The following is a 21,212-nucleotide window of genomic DNA, read 5'->3' on the forward strand; positions in this document are numbered from 1 at the left end:
TTGTTTTTACAAATAAATATTTAATACAAATTCTTAGCATACTTTAATAATATCTCAAATAAATATTTCACCATACCCGAATTTTACAAATAAATGAGCTGTTTGAACTTAAAAATATCTATATTATACAAATTTATTTCATTATAAATACTAACCAAAACTTTAGCCCAACCTGATATATTGAATGTTAGATTGGTTTGAATCTATATGGTTAACGAGTTGATCACATAAGGAACTAATACATTTGATAGGTTCACAAATCACAAAACATCTTTATATAGTAACATGCGAAGATTTTCAGTAAAATCTTATGATTATAAATATAGAAATGATAATTGAACTTTAGGGAAGTGTACAATCATCACTCTGTTTTTTTTTCTTTTATATCATTATATGGTCTGATACCATTTCAGGATTCATATAGCACTCACTAATATAGTTATATTATATTGAAAGCATATTCCGAATTGATGTAACTTACCCTAAGAAAGTAGATGAAAAGTAAAATCAAAGCATATTCTCATCAAAACCTTGTCAAGGCATAAATACTACCAAAAAGAGCACGTATTCTTTCTTAGTCAATAATACAAAATTAACACAGTGAAAAATCTAATGTGACTTAAAAAACATCTAATTAGCATGAATTAGAAACATTCACATAGCACATTCAAACCTCGTGTCCCGAGTCCAACTCATCCTTTCTAGTCACAAAGATATCAGTAATTTCGTCGACCTTCAATTAAAGACACAGTGAAAAACCATTATCAAGTTAAGATCATTTCTTACTATATAATAAATGAGTCCGATAAAAACCATAAAAAAATATTGCAAAATAAATCTAGGAGTCAAGCATACTTTAATGATGGCAATTCTTATGATTCGAACATGTTGGGTAAGTATTTAGTAGCAATTTTAAGCATACTTTGCTCAACTAAATATATCACTGCACCATCATTTTTCAAATGAATATACTTTTTGAACTGAAAAAATATCTAATTAGCATGAATAATAAACATTCAAATAACACATTGTTATAAAATTTCTTACAACGTAGGAGCAGCTTATGCAACATACCTTCGTCCCCTCTTGCTCTTGAATAACTACTTCACCCACATTGAATTGTTTATCGCCTTGGGTTAGATTGATTAATGTACTAATCGATCCGCCTTCTGAGGTTGAAACACCATGGAAGATGCTCTCTTCCGGAAGTGTTGCACCGCACCCTTCTCTTGGATGGTTGATTGGAGGAGGTTGGCATCGCTGATGTGACCAAGAGCGAACCATGCACCGTAGCCGCCGAGAGGGAGATAGAGTGAATAATTGGGAGCGTAAACTTCACTTGAGAATGGAGCGACGCTTCTCTGGTCCGATGGAGGAGGTTGGCGCCGTTGATGTAACCAAGAGCGAACCATGCACCATAGCTGTCAAGAGGGATATATGATGAAGAATCGGGAGCCTTGTCTTCGCCTGAGAATGGATCGCCGTCTTGGATGGTCAGATGGATGAGATTGGCGCCGTTAATGATATGAAGAGAGAACCATGCACCGTAGCCACCAAAGAGAATAGAGGGTGAAGAATCGAGCTTGATTTCTACTCCGTGATTCCACGATCATTTTTTGGAACATATTACTCAAAAGGTGATTTTAATGAAACAGCAATTAATAACAAATATTGTAAATTAAAAAATTAAATTAATTAAAATAATTATAAATTAATTGTATTGTTTAGTTTTTGTCTAATCACCTCTTAGTTTCATATACTTTTCTAATAGTTATTAATAAAATTTAGCTAATATGTGTATTATGAACACATAATAAACTTATTATTAGTAAAAGATTTTAAATTTTTTTATTTAATAAATATAAAATAAATATATTAAAAACTTTTTTTTATTATTTATAATTTTAACACATATTTTTAGAATACAAGATAGATAAATATTTATTAATAATTATAAAGATTAAACAAAAGAAAAGACAAAACCAAGGAGCATTTGAATTAAGAGAAGAATCCCGAGAAGAAAAGTCAGAAAGAGGGGAAAGAAAAGGGGAAAAAAAAGGCGTGTTTAATTATTACCAGGAGCAGTTTACTTTAAGTTTCGTTTATTAATGGTTCAAATTCAAAATTTGAAAAGAAGATGAACAGAACACAACACTACACTACAGAACACAAGCATTATTAACTCCGTGAGGAAACGGCGTGTGACCGACGAGACCTCACGCACACACACACACACTCCTCTGCGTACATATAAAACCCACGCGACAGCAACACCCCCCACTACTTCCATTATTTCTTCTCCTTCTTCTCCAATCTCCTCTCTCTCTCTCTCTCTTCTTCCTACCATCCTCAGATCCCTACTCCAAATGTGAGTTACTCACGCGCTTTCTTTCCATGCATAACTCTTTCTCAACACTATTTCTTGCTATAATTACAATTACAATTTTTTTTAATTGGGTGATGTTCAATTTTTGTTTTTCATTTATTTATTTTAACTTGGTAGTTGGCCCTATGGATTGATTTTTATAATGGGGTTCTGTTTCTTTAGTTGATGGGAAAAAAAATTGTAATGGAGTTGAGGTGGAAGTGGAAGAACAAAAGCAATCTCTTTGCATGTTCAAGCTTGAAACCCATTTCCTGTTTTTCCGTATAAATAGTTGATATAGTTCAAAGTTCCGATTTTTATTTCTATTTATGTACATTTTGTATCAGAGATTTTGCATTGTTGGTCCTGGATCTCCAGTTATTGCAAACAATATGATGCATTTATTTGGATTTGCACTTTTTGGTTCACATTTTGCATTTGGGTGATTGGGATTTAATTATAGAGGCCCTCCCTCTTCACGTGTGTGTTTTATGGAATTGTCGGTGGAAATTAATAAACATGCTTATACTTTAGTTACCTTGGTTCTCTCCCTTACCTATGGCGTACTAAATATTTTGTTCCACGTGTACTAAGTTGGTTCTAAAGAAATACTTCTAATTTAATTTAGTTTAATTGCTAGAAAGAGTAAATTTAGGAACTATGGGTTATACTTCTGAAATTTAACTAGCTACCTTGCTCAGTTGCTCACTTGAATATGCTATTTCTTTTGGATATAGTTGAGTTGTTGGAGTAGTCTTAATCATTGATTAAGCATACATGCCAACCAATTTGTTTGCTTTCCTTCTATGTCTTTTAGTATTTTTCTTTTGTGTGGCTTTGCTTCTTTATGAAAATTTTGGATTAGGTAGACAATTTCATGTATTGCCTATGATTTTTTTGATAAACAATTCTCATATGCTTCCATGCTTTTGCAATTTGTCATGATGCATGAGTCATGGCTTTAGCTTTTTAATTATTTTTTGGTCCCTTGATTCACTTTTTGGTTGAACAAAACTACTATGGTTTGCAGAACATATTCTCTTACCAACTATCTTATATGTTAGTGTAAGAATAAACTGTGGTTGTTGTAGTGTCAAGTCCTTGCATTCATGACATTTGAGTTAAACAGAGTTGTTACAAGGCAAAATCATCTATGGTTTCTATGTTTACCCTTCCTCATTATTTTTTTTTGAATTTATGATGTACATTGTACAATCTTTCTTTCACTCAACATAATTTTAATATTATTAACTATTCTGTGCTTTGGCTAATTATTATTAGCAGCATTTCAATGAATTAGCATTTTGTAGTTGAGTTTCTGACCCTTCTTTTTATTCCCAGTGAAATGGCTATAGAAGATACAGAGATTTGTGTCATCAAGGAGCCCGATCGTGTTGTAGTCTATTCGGATGGCATTTCCAATGACTCAGGTCATGAAGCCCTAACCGATAATATTACTGAGTCATATGAGCATATCAACGAGACTAATGAACATCATAGCTCCGAGGAGAGCACGAAGGAATATGAGGTGAAGGAATGTACGACAGAAGTTCCTGTTAAGATCCCTGATGTCTCTAATGCTAAAATATCTGATGGGAAGTTAACTTCAGGTTTTGAGGGTGTCCATAGGGAGAAAAGTTTAAAAGCAAACAAAACAAAGGGTAATCATAAGCCCCGAGATAATGTGATGGGAAATCTTCATAGCAAGTGTACAGGTAGTGTTCAAATCAAGGCCACGGTTCCACAGCCATTTTCCCTAGCCACTGAGAAGCGTGCTGTAGTTGGAATGCGTCCGAATTTCGGAGAAGATAACAAGAGCAGTAACCAGAGAAAATCTGTAAATAAAAGAAATATTCTGTCTCCCAATGTATTTAAACAGAATCAGGTATATTCACTTGTTGAATTGGTATCCTCTTTCAATTATTTTGATTTATTAACTAAGTAGTGGATGAGTTACATTTTAAAGGAACTGTTTTTGTTGCTAGAATATTTCATCAGGGACAACAGCTGCAAATTTTGTTACATAATTTTCTTGCATATCCAGTGAAAGTTTCAATAGCATTGACACTGCTTCAAAAGTTGCAAATTTAATGAAGTTGAATTTGAATCGTCTTTTTCATTAGTTAACACGTTGTCAACGTTTTATGCTTAATTTGATCTCTTTGGATGTTGCAGTTGAAATCACCTGTAGTTCTGAGAAAACCATTGGAACCAGATAACAAGAAGCATCCTGAAGAGGACGATTCTTGTTCAGTTGCTTCTATGTATCCTCCTAAACCTTGCAATGCCGTTTTTTTTTTTCCTGGCAATGGTTCTTCTGTTTCCTTTTATAATTCGAAATTGATATTACTCCTTGACCATGTAAAGAACTTCTGCTTCTGCACGATCAATCAAGGCGAGGACAACTGTTGCTTCTGCGCCAATGTTTCGGTCAACTGAACGTGCAGAAAAAAGGAAGGAGGTAAGGACCTGTATATTGGTTAGGCTTTGTTTGGGATTGGTTTGTAAATTCATTATTGCTTCATGTTCCTTTTTATTGTGTTATAGTTCAATTCAAGATTAGAGGAAAAACTCCAAGCAATGGAAGCTGAGAAGAACAAAAATGAGGAAAGGACCAAGGTACAACACTATCAAGTTTCTTCAAAACCCATACATAAATTGTGATTTTGTTATTATGTTTAAACCTTGTAAGCTTATAGCTGATTTTTCTCATTGACTCTTTCATCAATTTTAAACATTGAAGGAAGAGAAGGAGGAAGCTATCAGGAAGCTGAGGAAGAGTTTAATGTTTAAAGCAAGCCCTATGCCAAGTTTTTACCATGAGGGGCCTCCACCTAAGGCTGAATTGAAGAAGGTAAGCATGTAGTGCCCTCGAATTTTTAACATAGTATCATGTTTTGAGATTCAGATTTTATCAAGTGGTCAAAGGAGATCTCCGTGTAAAGAGTCTCACTTTAGACATACTTTAGACATGATATGGTTCGATGGAGTCATTTTATTCCATATAGCCGATCCCACCTAATGGGATAAGGCTTTATTGTTGTTGTAAATGTGCTTGACAACACATGCATTTTTGAAGATCAAGTTGTACTTGTATAGATGTATTTTTATCGAATTGTGAGCCTGACATGAGTGTCTCGACCAGATGCCACCAACACGTGCAAAATCTCCAAAACTGGGTCGGCGGAAGAGCAACAATGGTAAGGTTAATAGTTACGAAGGGGATAAGGTCAAAGAAGCCACTGCTCGGAGAAGGCACCAGGCACCATCAAGCGACAATGATGCTAGTACAGACAATGTCGATGATAGAACTTGCATGAAGGATGAAAAAGGCATTTGTGAACTCGAAAACAATGGCAATCATATTGAGGAAATTGATGTGAGCAGAGTAACTGAACAAGTGGAAGACTTGGATATCAGTAACCAATCAAGTTTTCAGTAAGATTGGTTTTCCACCTTTTTTTTTTTTTCTCCAAGTTATGAGGATATGGGGTCTTGTTTCTTGCAACTGTCAAGCATGTTTACTTTATTTCCTTTAACTTATGTAAGCACTTGCTGTTGTGCTTTTGTGAATGTAATGTAAGTAGCTGGAAATATTTATTCTGTAATTTATCTCGACTTCTCTTGCAGAAGTAAGTTCTGTCACTCATATGAGCTATTTAAGAACTTGTTTGGTCAGCATGAAATCCATGTCAGATTGTCTGGAGTTGTTTTTAAATAATGTTGTGCAAAGAACAGATTATTTATGCCACATTGTATTCTTGTGTTTTCTACTTGTTCTCTTATTAGCAAAACTGAGGTGTTCTTATTGGATGCCAATATTTATCAACTGTTCTAGTTGCCATTAGTACTAGTAAGTCCAATAACATTGTATAGACATGAAACCATGACAAAATTTATTTTCATTATTATTTCTTTGAGAAAGTTTTAGGTTTAGTCTACTCAATTCCAAAAGATGAAGTCTCATGAATAGTTTGATTAAGACGCTTTGTTGATTGATTGTATGATACTTATTATGATTACTCTACGTGTACAACAAAATCAGCTATCAAAATCACTCGTTATTATATAAAGGGGAATTATAGTGTATAGATTTAAGTTTACAGATATTCCCATAACATCATTCTTCTTGCAACACGTGTACTATTTTATCTTTATGTTGGGGAAGCAATTTGGCCAGCTGCAGGACCTAGAAAGTTGGTGGCTTGACTTGGTTAGGCACAACAAAGAAGAAGCCATTTATGTTGCATATCTCTTTTGAAAGAGCCTAGCAGCGGAAACGACATAAATGTCCAACACAAGAACAATATGGAAGCACTCATAACACAATATGACAGCAACTATAACAAGCAAATATAGCAAGTAAAGCAATAACAAGAACACACCAAGATTTTAACGTGGAAAATCCCCTCAATGTGAGAGGTAAAAACCACGGGTCGTCCAGACCAATAAAATAGCTCCACTATAATCAAATGAGGTACAAGAGAGTCTCAAACAAAGCACAAAAATGTTCAAATAACCAGCCAAAACATCAATGCACCAAAGCTTACAAGTAATAGGCAAGAAGATGAAATATACCCAAAAAAATAGAGCTAATGTCGAAGCCAATTTCTCTCTCTGCAGACCTCTAATTAAAATCTCCACCGTTCAGAATGAAGAACAAGATGTGAAGAATCTACAGTTTAAATTTCACGTCGATCCAACGGTGAAAGAATGAGAAACTGCTGTTCCAAAATTACTGCTCTGTGTAAAAACGGGAAACCTAATTTCTCTCTTGCGAAACCAATTTCTCCTACTATAGACCTCCAATCAACATCTCCACCGACCAGAATGAAGAACAAGATGATAGAAACACGCAGTTTAAATTTCAAGCCGATCCAACGGTGAACAATTGAGAAACTGCCATTTGAAATTTACTGCTTTGGACAAAAATGGAAATTCTGTTTTTCCCTCTTCTCTCTCACTTGGTGGCTATTCTCTCTCTCTCAAAAAACCTCAAAAAACTGAATTAGGGTTGTGACACTAGGGTGCAAGAATACACCCCCAAAATGTTGGGCTTGGACCTCACAAAGGAGAAAAAAAAAACCCAACAAATCTCCCCCTTCTCGACTAGGTGGAGGCCCTCGCCATTCTGGCGATCAAACAACATGTTTCAAACTTTTCTCTTGACAATGCTTTTGTCATCATATCAGCACCATTGTTATCAGTCTGAACTTTCTCAAGTTCCAACAACTTGGAATCTAACACATCCCGTATCCAGTGATACCTAACATCAATGTGTTTAGATCTTGGATGAAAAGTAGAATTCTTGGCAAGATGAATAGCACTTTGGCTATCACACAACAAGACATAACGGTCTTGCTTAAAACCAAGTGCTGCAAGAAACTTTTTCATCCACAACAATTCTTTACATGCTTCAGTTGCTGCAATAAACTCTGCCTCTGTGGTAGAAAGTGCAATACACTTCTGTAACCTTGACTGCCATGAAATAGCTCCCCCTGCAAACTTGACCAAATAACCTGAAGTAGACTTTCGAGAATTAATATCTCCTGCCATGTCTGCATCAGTAAAGCCAACTAGCAAAGGTTTCTCACCACCAAAACTCAAACTCAAGTTAGTTGTACCTTTGAGATATCTCATAATCCATTTAACAGCATTCTAATGTTCTTTACCTGGATTAGAGAGAAAACGACTCACTGTACCAACCGCATGAGCAATGTCTGGTCTAGTACACACCATAGCATACATCAAGCTTCCAACAGCTGAAGCATAAGAAATTTCATTCATTGCTTGTTTCTCCTCATCAGTGGTTGGACACTGCTTGGTACTCAACTTAAAATGAGGAGCAAAAGAACTAGCAACACATTTGGCATCATTCATGCCAAACCTTTGAAGCACCTTCTTTATGTACTTCTCCTGTGACAAATAAAGCTTCTTGGAATCTCTATAACGAGTAATAGTCATGCCCAAAATCTGTTTGGCAGGACCCAAATCCTTCATAGCAAAGAACCTGCTCAACTGTTTCTTCAACTTATTAATCCTCAAAGCATCTTGCCCGCAATCAAAATATCATCCACATAAAGCAAAAGAATGATAAAATCATCATCAGAAAATCTTTGCACAAATACACAATGATCTGAAGTTGTCTTACGGTAACCATGCTTCCCCATAACAGATTCAAACTTCTTGTACCACTGTCTTGGAGCTTGCTTCAACCCATAAAGACTCTTCTTAAGCTTGCACACAAAATCTTCCTTTCTTTTAACAACAAAGCCCTCCGGTTGCTCCATGTAGATCTCCTTATCTAAATCACCATGAAGAAAAGCTGTCTTCACATCCATTTGCTCAATCTCCAAATCAAGAGATGCTGCTAATCCAAGCACAGCGCGAATGGATGACATCCTCACAACAGGAGAAAAGATCTCCTCATAATCAACACCTTTTCTCTGGCTAAAGCCTCTAACAACCAATCTAGCCTTATACCGAGGCTTAGAATTGTGTTCTTCATTCTTGATTCTGAATACCCATTTGTTCTTCAAAACTTGCATACCCTTCGGTAGCTTCACCAACTCATAGGTATCATTCTCAAGCAAGGACTTCATTTCTTCTTGCATAGCTTCAAGCCATTGAGCTTTGCTTTCATCTTCAATAGCCTCTCCAAAGCATTCAGGTTCTCTCCCATCAGTCAACAAAACAAACTCATGTGGAGAATACCTTGACGAAGGCTTTCTCTCTCTTGTAGACCTTCTAAGTGCATTTGCAGGAATTTCTAAAGCTGGTTCTTCATCTTGATCATCATCACCAACTTCATCAAGTATTGGATCAACTGTTCCATCTTCACCTGCACTTGTATCATACTCATTATTTTGAGCTTCAACTCTACCATCTTCTACCATAGACACAGAGGGAGTAATATCCATCTCAGAAAAATCATCACTAGGCTGAACCATTGGCTTCTCCGCATAATCAATATCCTTCAATGTTTGGTCTTCAACAAAGACAACATCTCTACTTCGAATTACCTTCTTGCTAATAGGATCATAAAACCTGTAACCAAACTCATCCATGCCATAGCCAATAAAAATACACTACCTAGTCTTTACATCAAGCTTAGATCTCTCATCTTTGGGAATATGAACAAAAGCTTTACATCCAAAGACTCTTAAATGATCATAAGAAACATCATTACCTGACCATACCTTCTCTGGCACTTCAAATTGCAAGGGAACACATGGTGTCCGGTTCAAGACATGAACTACAGTGCTCAAAGCTTCACCCCAAAAGGATTTTGTCAATCCAGATTGTGACAACAAGCACCTAACTCTTTCAACTAGTGTTCTGTTCATCCTTTCAGCCAAGCCATTCAACTGAGGAGTCTTTGGAAGAGTCTTCTGATGTCTTATACCATGCTCTTTACAATAAGCATCAAATGGACCTGAGTACTCACCACCATTGTCAGTACGAATGCATTTCAACTTCTTCCCAGTTTCTCTTTCAACAGAAGCTTGAAATTGCTTGAACACATTCAAAACTTTATCTTTGGTCTTTAAAGTGTAAACCCATAATTTCCTAGAATGATCATCAATAAAGGTTACAAAATAGATAGACCCTCCAAGTGTTCTTGTCTTCATCGGCCCACATACATCAGAATGCACCAAGTCAAGTATCTCCGGCTTCCTTGAAGGTGGATGGCTCTTGAAAGAAACCCTGTTTTGTTTCCCTGCAAAACAATGATTGCACTTTTGCAAAGCAACCTTACAACCAGATAAAAGATTCCTCTTGGATAACATATTCTTACCTTTCTCACTCATATGACATAATCTCTTATGCCATAAATCAGTTTCATCAACAAATTCAGCAGCATTAACAACATCTTTCATAATTTTTGCTTGAGTTAAATAAAGAATAGAGTGTCTTGTACCTCTAGCAACAACCATGGAACCCTTGGTGAGCTTCCAGCTATCACGAGAAAATGAGCTATCCAAGTCTTCATCACACAACTTACCAACAGAAAGTAAGTTCAACCGTATATCTGGAACATGTTTCACACGCTTCAAAGTCAACTTGGTACCATTGGAGGTTTCTAAGAAAACCTGTCCAACACCAGCACATTTTGCAACACCTTGATGAGCCATTTTCACATCACCAAAATCACCAGGAGTATAAGATGTAAACAAATCCCTCCTATATGTAACATGAATAGAAGCACCACTATCAATCACCCAACTAGTGCTATTATCAACAAGGTTAACAGATTCAAACTCCTCAACAACAAGAAAATCATCATGAGTTACATTAACATTGTCTTCCTTGCTACCATCATCTTTATTTGTGCTATTGTCTTTACTTGCCTTGGCTTTCTCCTTCTTTAGCTGCCAACAAAATCTCTTCACATGGCTCTTTTGACCACAATGATGACACTTAATATTCTTATACTTTCCTCGAGACTTGCTTCTGCTTTGATCTCTACCTTTAGGACCTCGACTTTTGCTTCTCCCCCTAGACTCAGAAACAAGAACATCTGAATGTGTAGTCGATGTACCTTGTGACTTTCTTCTCATCTCTTCATTCAAAATACTGCTCTTGGCAAGATCCATAGAGATTACACCATCAGGAGCAGAATTGGACAATGACATTCTGAGAATTTTCCATGAGTCTGGTAAGGAGCCAAGAAGTAACAATCCTTGAACCTCTTCATCAAAATTGATACCCATGGAAGATAACTGATTCATAATTCCTTGGAAATTATTTAAGTGATCTGTCATTGATGTCCCATCTGTATACTTCAAAGCCAACAACTGCTTGATCAAAAACATCTTGTTATTCCCAGTTTTTCGAGCATACAACTGTTCAAGCTTAATCCAAAGGGTTCGAGCATGTGTCTCTCCAATAATATGGTTCAACACATTATCGTCAACCCACTGCCTAATATATCCACAGACTTGTCTATGCAACAAAGTCCAATTATCATCAGACTTATCATTAGGCTTCTCTGTACCAAAAACTGGTTGATAAAAATTTTTGACATAAAGCAAATCTTCCATCTTTGACTTCTACAAATCATAATTAGGACCATTAAGAGTGATCATCCTACTAGTATTAGTATTAGCTTCCATTGTTCACAGAATCACAAGCCCAGAAAAATACCAACAAGCTCTTATGCCAGTATGAAAGAGCCTAGCAGCGGAAACGACACAAATGTCCAACACAAGAACAATATAGAAGCACTCACAACACAATATGGCAGCAACTATAACAAGCAAATATAGCAAGTAAAGCAATAACAAGAACACACCAAGATTTTAACGTGGAAAACCCCCTCAATGTGAGAGGTAAAAATCACGGGTCGTCCAGACCAATAAAATAGCTCCACTATAATCAAATAAGGTATAAGAGAGTCTCAAACAAAGCACAAAAATATGCAAATAACTAGCCAAAACATCAATGCACCAAAGCTTACAAGTAATAGGCAAGAAGATGAAATATACCCAAAAAAACAGAGCTGATGTCGAAGCCAATTTCTCTCTCTTCAGACCTTCAATTAAAATCTCCACCGTTCAGAATAAAGAACAAGATGTGAAGAATCTACAGTTTAAATTTCACGTCGATCCAACGGTGAAAGAATGAGAAACATCTATTCCAAAATTACTGCTCTGTGTAAAAAGGGAAACCTAATTTCTCTCTTGCAAAACCAATTTCTCCTACTGTAAACCTCTAATCAACATCTCCACCAACCAGAATGAAGAACAAGATGATAGAAACACGTAGTTTAAATTTCAAGCCGATCCAACGGTGAACAACTGAGAAACTTCCATTTGAAATTTACTGCTTTTGGCAAAAACGGAAATTCTGTTTTTCCCTCTTCTCTCTCACTTGATGGCTATTCTCTCTCTCTCTCTCTCAAAAAACCTCAAAAAACTGAATTAGGGTTGTGACACTAGAGTGCAAGAATACACCCCCAAAATGTTGGGATTGGACCTCACAAAAGAGAGAAAAAAAAAACCCAACATCTTTTTGTATATAAGTTGGTCTTTGACTCTCTCAATTTTTTTAATCCTTAATGGGTCCTACAAGAAAAATAAAAAAAGAATTTTAAACTTTTAATACCAATAATAAGATTAATTAGCTAAGACAAAAAAATATTAATTAGCTAAAATATGAATTTAATTTTAATTGATATAATTATTTTTACAAAAATTATGGCATATGTACTTTTTAATTGATAGAGAAAATTGATAACTAATTCTATATAATATATATCAAAGAGAGTTTTTTTCTTGTATAATTCAAAAATAAAAAAAGAGTTACATGACTTTCTTTAATTCATTTGTAAACTATTATTTTATGAGAAATTTTTGGGAATTAGCATCTTTTAATAATTTTGGTCATTATTTAGGCAGCACAAATATTAAATTATTTTAATAAATAAATTTTATTAATTTTTGTATACAAATTCTAAAAAATATAGGTACAAATTGTATTGATTTATGTGTATAAAACTCTAATAAATATAAATACAAATTATATTTTGTGTGTAAAACATCTGTAAATATAGATATAAATTATTGTTAACAAAAAATAATAATATTTGTTAGCGATTATATAGCATTGCTCATATTCTAATTCAACTTATCATTTTTCTATCCATAATTCTGTATCGCTTTTAATTACTTGCAAATTTATTTATTCATATATTTATAATATGTCATATATATATATATATATATATATATATATATATATATATATATAATACTTAAAATTGTTAATAATAATAATAATAATATTTTATTTATTCAATTAAGAAGTATATTTAAAAATTGGCATTATGTTTTCAATTATTTACATATTTACTTAACTATTTTTTCTATTAATCTGTTAAACACTTCTAAATTCTAATAGTATCTAATTTATATACTTGATACATGTATTAAAATGACTAAAAAATACAAACAAAAAGAAAATTTATAAGAAGAGTTTAATTATGCAATGTTTATATGATTGTAGTGAAATTGACTTGATTTTTTTTAATTTGTAATTAAGTGAAATAATTATATGAGTGAAAAATTTTGGAATAAAAAATTGGAGAGTTATGTATTTATAATGTATATTATCTTTGCTTAGACCAAAAAGCACAATTCAACTCCCTTATAATATTTTTTAGTCGTATGTAAATTAATTAAAAAATATTTTAATTTTTTAAATTAAATTCAAAATTTTAATTTCTATTACAATTAAGAAACTTTAATCCTAAAAATAGTTACATTAGAATATAAAAAATTAAATATGAAGATCATGAACTCATTTTGAATCAATACTTTGTTATTGATTTTATTTAATTAATAAATATTACATATACTAGTAATATGCACAATTTAGATACTGTGATAATAATTAATACAAATAATTTAAAATGGGTTAAAAAAAGGTTTTTTAAAAGTTATAAAAAAAGAAAATGTACATTTTATAAATAAAAAAAAAATATTATTTTAGTATCTTTTAGAGAAGAAAAATATTTTTTTTTAAATTTTATCAACAATAATATATAATTATAGATAAGTTTGGATTAATATTATGACTAATTTATTACCAATATATTTATTTCACTTATTAATAGTGGAAGATTGTTTCTAACTAAAAATTAAAAACTCGTTTTTGATAAAAACATTATATGTTCATTGTCAAGTTGATATAAAATTAGAAATTTTCAAGTTAAAACATTTATTTAATGGTAATTGAATGTGCAAAAGTATTAGAACCTCACTTAGTTAAATACTAATCAAATTAACTTATAGATAACATAAAAATGCCCTCACATTTAAAAGAATCTTTTTTTTCTTGTCGAATATTAATGTTGTTATTATTATTGTTGTTGTTATTGAAAGATTAAGTTGTAATAAAGGATATTGTTATTATTTTTAATAACTCAATAAGAATTGATAACCGAATTTTCAATTCAATCAACTAAATCAAATTAGATTTACAAATTCGACTAACAAAATTAAACTGAGTTCACTATTAGAAAATTAGTTATTACAGACGGATATTTTCGACGGATTTTATTCCACGGAAATACAGATGGAATTTTAGAAAAATTTTTTTGTCGGAAAACAAAAAAATGAATTAGCATAAATTACAAACGAAAAACAGAATCCGTCGATAATTCTGTCGGTAAAATTAATTTTTTTTTATAGAAAATGATTACAAACGGAAAATCCGTCTATAATTAAATAGATAAAATACTGCGTTTTATTAAATTATTACCGACAGAAAATCCGTCTGTAATTTAAAATTTTCCGTCTGAAAATTTTAACTTTCACCTAATCTATCCCCTCTCTCCCGAAATCCATTCACAAATAAACACAGCTGCCAACTCCTACCTACTTTTATGTGCTTCTTCCTCTCTCCGTCGTCGTACAGTTGCTTCTTCTCTCCGTCGCATGAGCTGCTTCCGCCGCTGCCGGTTCCGCCGCCGCTGGCATCGCACGATCTCTCTCTGTCATCCCTTGCGTCACACGAGCTCCCTCTGTCGCCGCTCTCGTCGCGTCTACTCCCATCGTCGCAGAGCTCTCTCCGCCGCCACTCTCATCGCATCTGCTCCCTCTGGCGCCTCTTCCATCTAATCTCAACAACTCGCTCTCTCGGTTCTTCTCGTAACCATCTCGAATTTCAGGTATATAAATCCTGATTTTATGATTCTGTTCTTCGTGATAAACCTTAGGGCTCAATTTTTCTGTGCCAGTTTTTGCTAGGTTTATCATAATCTGCTTTTGTGCTTCGTGAATCTATGGGTTTACTCTGATTTTGATGAATTTTTTTTGCAATCGGAAGCTTTTTTGACCTAAATGCAATATTTTGTGTGATTCATGTGATTCATGTGATACTAGTGTGTAACTTTATTATATAATTGTTGATTGACAGGACTGTTGAATATCAAGTCAAATCTGTAGCACAGCATCTGATTAAGGAACCGTTGTCTATTTATTCTTGCAACTGCAATTTCCCTCTACGCCAATGTTCTTCTTGCTAAGCGCTCCATGAATTTGGTGGAACAAGGCATATTAGATACAGAGATTTAGCTGGCTTTATCTATGGTATGTGAAAAATGTTTTATATCTGTAGTGTAAGTACCGCTGGATCAGCTTTAGAGCATATTAAGAGGACTCATGAGGCTGTAAATGAGAATGAGTCCAAACATATTTCTGCAGCAGTGTCACTAATCAGGTATCTAGTGAATTGATTGTGAGAAACTGAGAATAACTGTCAGTAATGCCCATGCTTATTGAAAATGTGCTTCATTCAGTCGTAATCCGCTCTTAAACTAATACTTTTGTGATCAACTGATGCAATATCAATCACTTGTGTGCAGTAATGCTTCTAATAGCAATGAGCAACATGACATGGAGATCAATTTTGCTCGTGTTACAGCAGAGGAAGATGTGGCAAAGAACAGCAATGATCTCTTTGAGCAGTTTGTTGGTAAGTGTATGGTTTCATTGCATAGCAAAATTGGTTGCAAAAAAGCAGCAAAATTATTTTATTATTGGCATTCTGACGTGTGTGTCCATTAGCAATCTGATTTCAGAACTCTACTCTTTACCATTTTAGCATGTTTCATACCTCCCACCATTTTAGCAATCTGTTTCTAAACATGTGCCGAATGTCATTAAAGCATTGGCCGACTCTTCAAGGCTCAACTTATTGCCATTTCGTAGCTGCTCAGAAGATAAGGCATGTTTATGAGAAGCATTTTCTTTTAATTAAATACTAAGTGAGCTTGTGTCATAACAATGAAGTTTGTAGACTTTTCGGGATAAAGATGACAAGGTTGACGAATTGCTTACTTCACCAACTCCCAAGGCTTCTGCAAAAGCTCTACCTTCAATGAGTAAATTAGGCTTGAAAAGGATAAATCCAGAACAAAATGTGGATTTTGACACCAATCTAATTACTCTGAGCTACTTTGGAGTATTTAGCAGACAGAGTCCTTTCAGGACTCCACCCTCTTTGTCTCATTGTCCTGATAAGGTGATTTACTTTCTTTGTCTATTGATTCTTAGGACCTGATAAATCTTCCATGAGGTTTCCACTATTTGTCTTGTAGAAAAAAAAAGGTCCTCTTCAATGTTTACTTTTATTGGTTGAGTTGATTTTTACTCATATCTAAATGATAAGTTTGAATACCTTTCTTTCTTTCATATTGCTTCTGTAGGTGCATCCTATTAATGACATTCAATGCACTGGACCATCTGATCAACTTTATCTCAGACAGCACAAAAAGGTATGGTCCTCTGTTTGATATTTGTGATAAAAATTCTTTCAGATCTAGCTTAACTATTGATTGTTCCGTAACTAACTTGCAATTTACTAAACCTCAGAGACCAAATTGAGCCTTGTCTCACTGAAAATTGTATTTATCTCATGGTTTTATTTCTTTGTTTATGGTGTTATTCCTATATAATGTATCCTCCGCAATCCCTACCCTATTTTTTGGAACTATTGTTAAACTATACTCCCTACCTGCACCTGTACCATACAACTCATGCTCATATTCGTGCAATTTACAGTGCCATTAAGTTAAATTGCTGCTAGGCACTATGGAACTCCATTCCTCAATAACTAGGTTTTCTCTATATATCTTTTGTTTATCTATTTTTTCAGTTATTTACTCCGGTTATAGTTAAACACGTAGCTGAGTTCTTCGATGAGAATAGTCACAAGTTTTAGTTCTTAGTTTTACATTTGTTCTTCCTGCCAGTTATTCTTCATCAAATTATTATATTTCTAATTTTCTTTCTCCATGATCTCAGGTTTTTTAGTGTAATTGCACCTGGAGATACTGTAAACATAATCGGTCAATTTGATGAAGGAGGAAGTTGTGATATAGGCCATGAAAATAATTTCTTGATTGTGCACCCAGACATTCTGCTGTCTGGAACAAGGGTAGTTATCTTTTGATTTCCTCCTAAATTTACTATGCCATATTATTATTTAGTCAAAATTTATTTGGTGTCTTACAATCTCCAATTAAGCAGCTCTCATGTTACAAGATTTTCCTTCATATAAGAAATTATTGATCCTTATATTCTGGGTCTTCAGTGAATTATGGTGGATTTATATGATAAATTGATGATCACTAGTCAGTGGTGTGGTTATCGTAAACTTCATGACTTTGTTTAGTTTGCTAGTCATTGGTTAGTTTAGTTCTTAGTAAGAAATGCAATAGTCTACAAGGTTCATTTGTTTATACTTTTCCAAACTTAGGAGCAGGGTTTGTTGTTAACTGAACCTGGTGATTCTGGGTTCATCTCCAATTTTAAAGAGAGTAAAGGATGTCCGGTTGACTCGTTGTTCACATTATAGTCTCTCTTCCCTAATCTAATAATAATAATAATTTTTCTATACAAATTCTTTGAAGTTGTTTGTTGAAGCAGATATCTCCATTGCACTTCATTTAATCTTACAAAATTCTATCAATTTATTTTCATGTTCAATTTTTTTGGTGTATTTATTTGTTTATTTTATCCTATGGCGTATTTAAAGCCCTTTCAGTTTTAATTATTTGAGGTGAATGCCCCTATATTTGACAGCACTAACAAAATTGATATGTGGTTTTATTTACATTATGCAGTCCCTTCTGTATCTTCCACTCGCCATTGCTAATGCACTCACGGCAAGACTAAATGATGGGTATGTTTTGTGACTCTACCATTCCAAGTTCTGTTGATTATGATTTTTTTGTCGTAGAAACTGATTGGTGTATATATAGCAGGGTACCATTAGTAAATGAGAAATTGGTTCTTCTTGGTTTTTGTGCATATACAGGTACAGTTATCAAGTTACCGTTTAAACTTTGTCTGATAAAAGAATAAATATTACTGTATTATATAATGACAAGGAATAAGAGAAAATGATGACATATTTTAAAGGAAAATCGTCAAAGAAAAAAAAGATGCAGATTATGAACATGAGAAACAAACGCGTTATATTGCTGCTATTGTTAGTTTACGCCATTGGTGAAACTTATATAGATTCGCTCTCTGACTTGACGATTTTTGTGCTCTGGATACAGTGACACTTTACCTGCATTTCGCCACTACGGTCATTCACGAGATCACAAATGCCTTGGGGATATGCTGTTTCAGGTAAATAATAAAATATAAAAAAGCATGGGGGTTATTGTTCGGACATTGAATTCATCAATTACGCTATCAGTGCATGCAGAAAAACATTGCTATTGTTATATGTGAATCTTGTGTTGAAATTTTGTATCATTGGATTTGTTTGAAAACTAATGTTGACTATTGTCAGATATAGCGTTGTGTGTTTAGTCTATGACAAGAACAATGCCAATGGTTTTCTTTACTCGTTGAATTATCATTTTTATTGCAGGATAACTAGGAAGGAAGCTTGATGTTTTTGGATAATTTTTCTCTAGGTATGAACTCTTAAAATTGTAACTTAAAAACAAAATTTGTGTCTCAGGGTGTATGTCTTTCAGTTTATTTGATTTTCTTTTGTTGAAAACAAAATCAATTTTTACATAGTTGAATAAATGTTTAAAAATAATAAGGATTAAAAAAAAGTTTCATTTTTTCAGAAGCTGAAAATAGAAACTTCAAACAAGAATTGGTTTTTTATTCTTTCAATTATATAGAAGAGTTTATTTGTAGAATCTGTGTTATAGAAACCAATGAATGCACATCTTATGTATATATTTATGCTATCATTCATTTTTGGCAGGAAAATAAAGATCCTAAGGTTGTCGCCATCTTAATGTCTATAGCATTTATCACAAGGTACTTCTTTCACCCATGGAGAATAGCAATTTGGTTAATAATAAGTACTTTTGATGCGGATCCTATTACGGCTGTATCTCCTGATTCTTTTTAAATTTTATGATCGATTTAACATGTTCAAAACATAGAAGACTAAAAAAAGATTCATTCTTAAATTTATATACATATAAATTGTTCATTTGGGAATTGCATTTGTAATTCTAAAGATAGTGACATTTTATCCATTAGGTAATGTCTATAGCTCCTCAATTCCAAATCATGATTACTAAACTTAATACCCTTGTCTAATCTAGTAAATATCATTTAGCACAGACATGCATTGTAAGAGAACTACAAATGGAACATGTCACAGTTATTGCACAATGTGTAAGAGAATTTATTGGTAATATGTTTATTCATTTTTTTAATTGTTTTATTTGTGGTACTTTACTGCTTTAGTTATAACACTATTTTTACATAGGTTGAATTATTGTGAACTGCAATTGTCTTGGAAATTATTTGACTTTTAAAATTTGAACCTGTTTCTCTTTTTATAATATGGTTATCTGATCTCCTGCAAATGGATTATGATTTTTAATTGAAAATTGTTTGGCTTACACAGTTTGGATCTTAGAAGAATTGAACAAGTCGCCAGGAGAAAGAGAAAATATTGAATGGATCTTAGAAGAATTGAACAACTTTAACTTAATTTGGCCTTAATTTTAGACTAGGTTTATGTTTATATTTAGGCAATTCTGATAGTGGTTAGCAACAAGAGCAGATTGTTTTATACACTTTTAGTGTATGTCACGGTACAGATTTTACAGGTTTTCTTTTTTTCAATGGTATTTGTTTTGAATTATAGTTGATGTATCAATTTGTTTGTGTTTTGAATTATATTGACTTGTTTGTTTATAGTACTTTTCTTTTAATTTGATAATACGATGGATTTGTTTATTTTTTGAAATAATATAAATATTCAAATACAAATTAGATAAAAATTTGTATTAAATTTATATTTATTTTGTATGAAAACAAGTTTATTTTGCAATGAAAAAATCTAAAAAAAATTATATTTTAACTTATAGACGGATTTACAGACGGATTTTCTGTCTGTAATCAGAGTGGGAGATGATTTTTCAAAGTTCAAATTACAGACGGAAAATCTGTCGGAAAATTCGTCTGTAATTACAGACAGAAAATTCGTCTGTAATTACAGACGGAAAATCCGTCGAAAAGTTCGTCGTCTTCGGAAAATGGATGGAGAATTTACAGAGGGAAAATCCGTCGGTAATTGGTACAAATCTGTCGGTAATTTTCCGACGGAAAAAAAATCCGTCGGTAAATAATTTCCGACGGAGCTTTTACAGAGGGACAAAATCCGTCGGTAATTTCGTCGGTAACTAAAAATTCGTCTGTAATAAAGACTAAATCTGTCTGTAAATCTGTCTGTATTAATTCATTTTCTAGTTGTGGTTTAATAACTATTCTAAAAACAATTTTTACTAATTTTTTTTTATCTAAGAACTTAACTTCATTAAACAAAAAATATGAAGGTCATCTTGATTTTTTGAAAATATAATTTTTTTTTTTCTTTTTGATAAACAGAAAAAAGCGATCGCACATTAGGATAGATTTTTTTTAAAAAAATAAATATTAAAAATTTTTACTTTTATCTTATTTTTAAAAAATTATTATTATTCATGTCTGGCCCAAAGCGCAGAGCCTGGCCCAAAATAGAAAGGCCCCAAAAAGCAGCCACCTATAACTGATCTCCTAACAAGTCGGACCGAGGCGTCGTGTCATCTAATCTACACTTCTAAAAAAGTTGTAACTACATTCTAATATCTCTCGCCTATTTCTAGAAGAGAGATCTCAACAACCCTAAGATAAATTGGTGGTTATTCCCACCAGAAGTGAAACTACTTTAACGGTGGTTATTGATTCACTGACCCTTCAGATATCTTGAAGTTCTAATACACTTAAACTTGCTAAGACCCTTGCTTACTTAAGTAATATCCATAGGACATTTTTAGGTATTTTCTAAAAATAATTGATAAATTAGTATT

The 21,212-nt window shown here is 33.3% G+C and overlaps 2 protein-coding genes across 12 annotated transcripts; both read left to right on the top strand.

Annotated features, from left to right (window-relative positions):
• The first annotated feature begins 2,149 nt into the window (after positions 1-2,149).
• LOC130947581 (protein WVD2-like 3) lies at positions 2,150-6,051 on the top strand. 3 transcript variants are annotated; one of them, XM_057876284.1, is made up of 7 exons: positions 2,150-2,368; positions 3,707-4,250; positions 4,541-4,629; positions 4,733-4,826; positions 4,913-4,984; positions 5,109-5,219; positions 5,511-6,051. In XM_057876284.1, the coding sequence occupies exons 2-7, from the start codon at positions 3,711-3,713 to the stop codon at positions 5,805-5,807; spliced, it is 1,203 nt and encodes a 400-aa protein (XP_057732267.1). In that variant the 5' UTR covers positions 2,150-2,368; positions 3,707-3,710; the 3' UTR covers positions 5,808-6,051. The 3 variants fall into 3 exon arrangements, with proteins under 3 accessions (XP_057732267.1, XP_057732268.1, XP_057732266.1); XM_057876285.1 differs by lacking the exon at positions 2,150-2,368 and adding an exon at positions 3,314-3,424; XM_057876283.1 differs by lacking the exon at positions 2,150-2,368 and adding an exon at positions 3,442-3,521.
• Positions 6,052-14,734: 8,683 nt separating this feature from the next.
• Positions 14,735-20,086, top strand: LOC130950722 (choline/ethanolaminephosphotransferase 1-like). Of its 9 annotated transcripts, XR_009073702.1 has the most exons (12): positions 14,735-15,038; positions 15,287-15,459; positions 15,735-15,844; positions 16,162-16,393; positions 16,578-16,646; positions 17,176-17,308; positions 17,997-18,055; positions 18,135-18,190; positions 18,438-18,510; positions 18,758-18,803; positions 19,109-19,164; positions 19,766-20,086. XR_009073702.1 is itself a non-coding variant. In XM_057879283.1 (8 exons), exons 3-8 carry the CDS (start codon positions 16,591-16,593, stop codon positions 18,777-18,779), a joined length of 399 nt encoding a protein of 132 aa, XP_057735266.1. In that variant the 5' UTR covers positions 14,735-15,038; positions 15,287-16,393; positions 16,578-16,590; the 3' UTR covers positions 18,780-18,804. The 9 variants fall into 9 exon arrangements, 2 of the variants coding, with proteins under 2 accessions (XP_057735266.1, XP_057735267.1); XR_009073701.1 differs by having other exon boundaries at positions 15,287-15,844; positions 16,038-16,393; XR_009073703.1 differs by lacking the exons at positions 14,735-15,038; positions 15,287-15,459 and adding an exon at positions 15,460-15,589.
• The last annotated feature ends 1,126 nt before the right edge of the window (positions 20,087-21,212 follow it).

The sequence above is a fragment of the Arachis stenosperma genome, chromosome 9 (genome assembly GCF_014773155.1).
Source record: "Arachis stenosperma cultivar V10309 chromosome 9, arast.V10309.gnm1.PFL2, whole genome shotgun sequence".
NCBI lineage: Eukaryota > Viridiplantae > Streptophyta > Magnoliopsida > Fabales > Fabaceae > Arachis > Arachis stenosperma.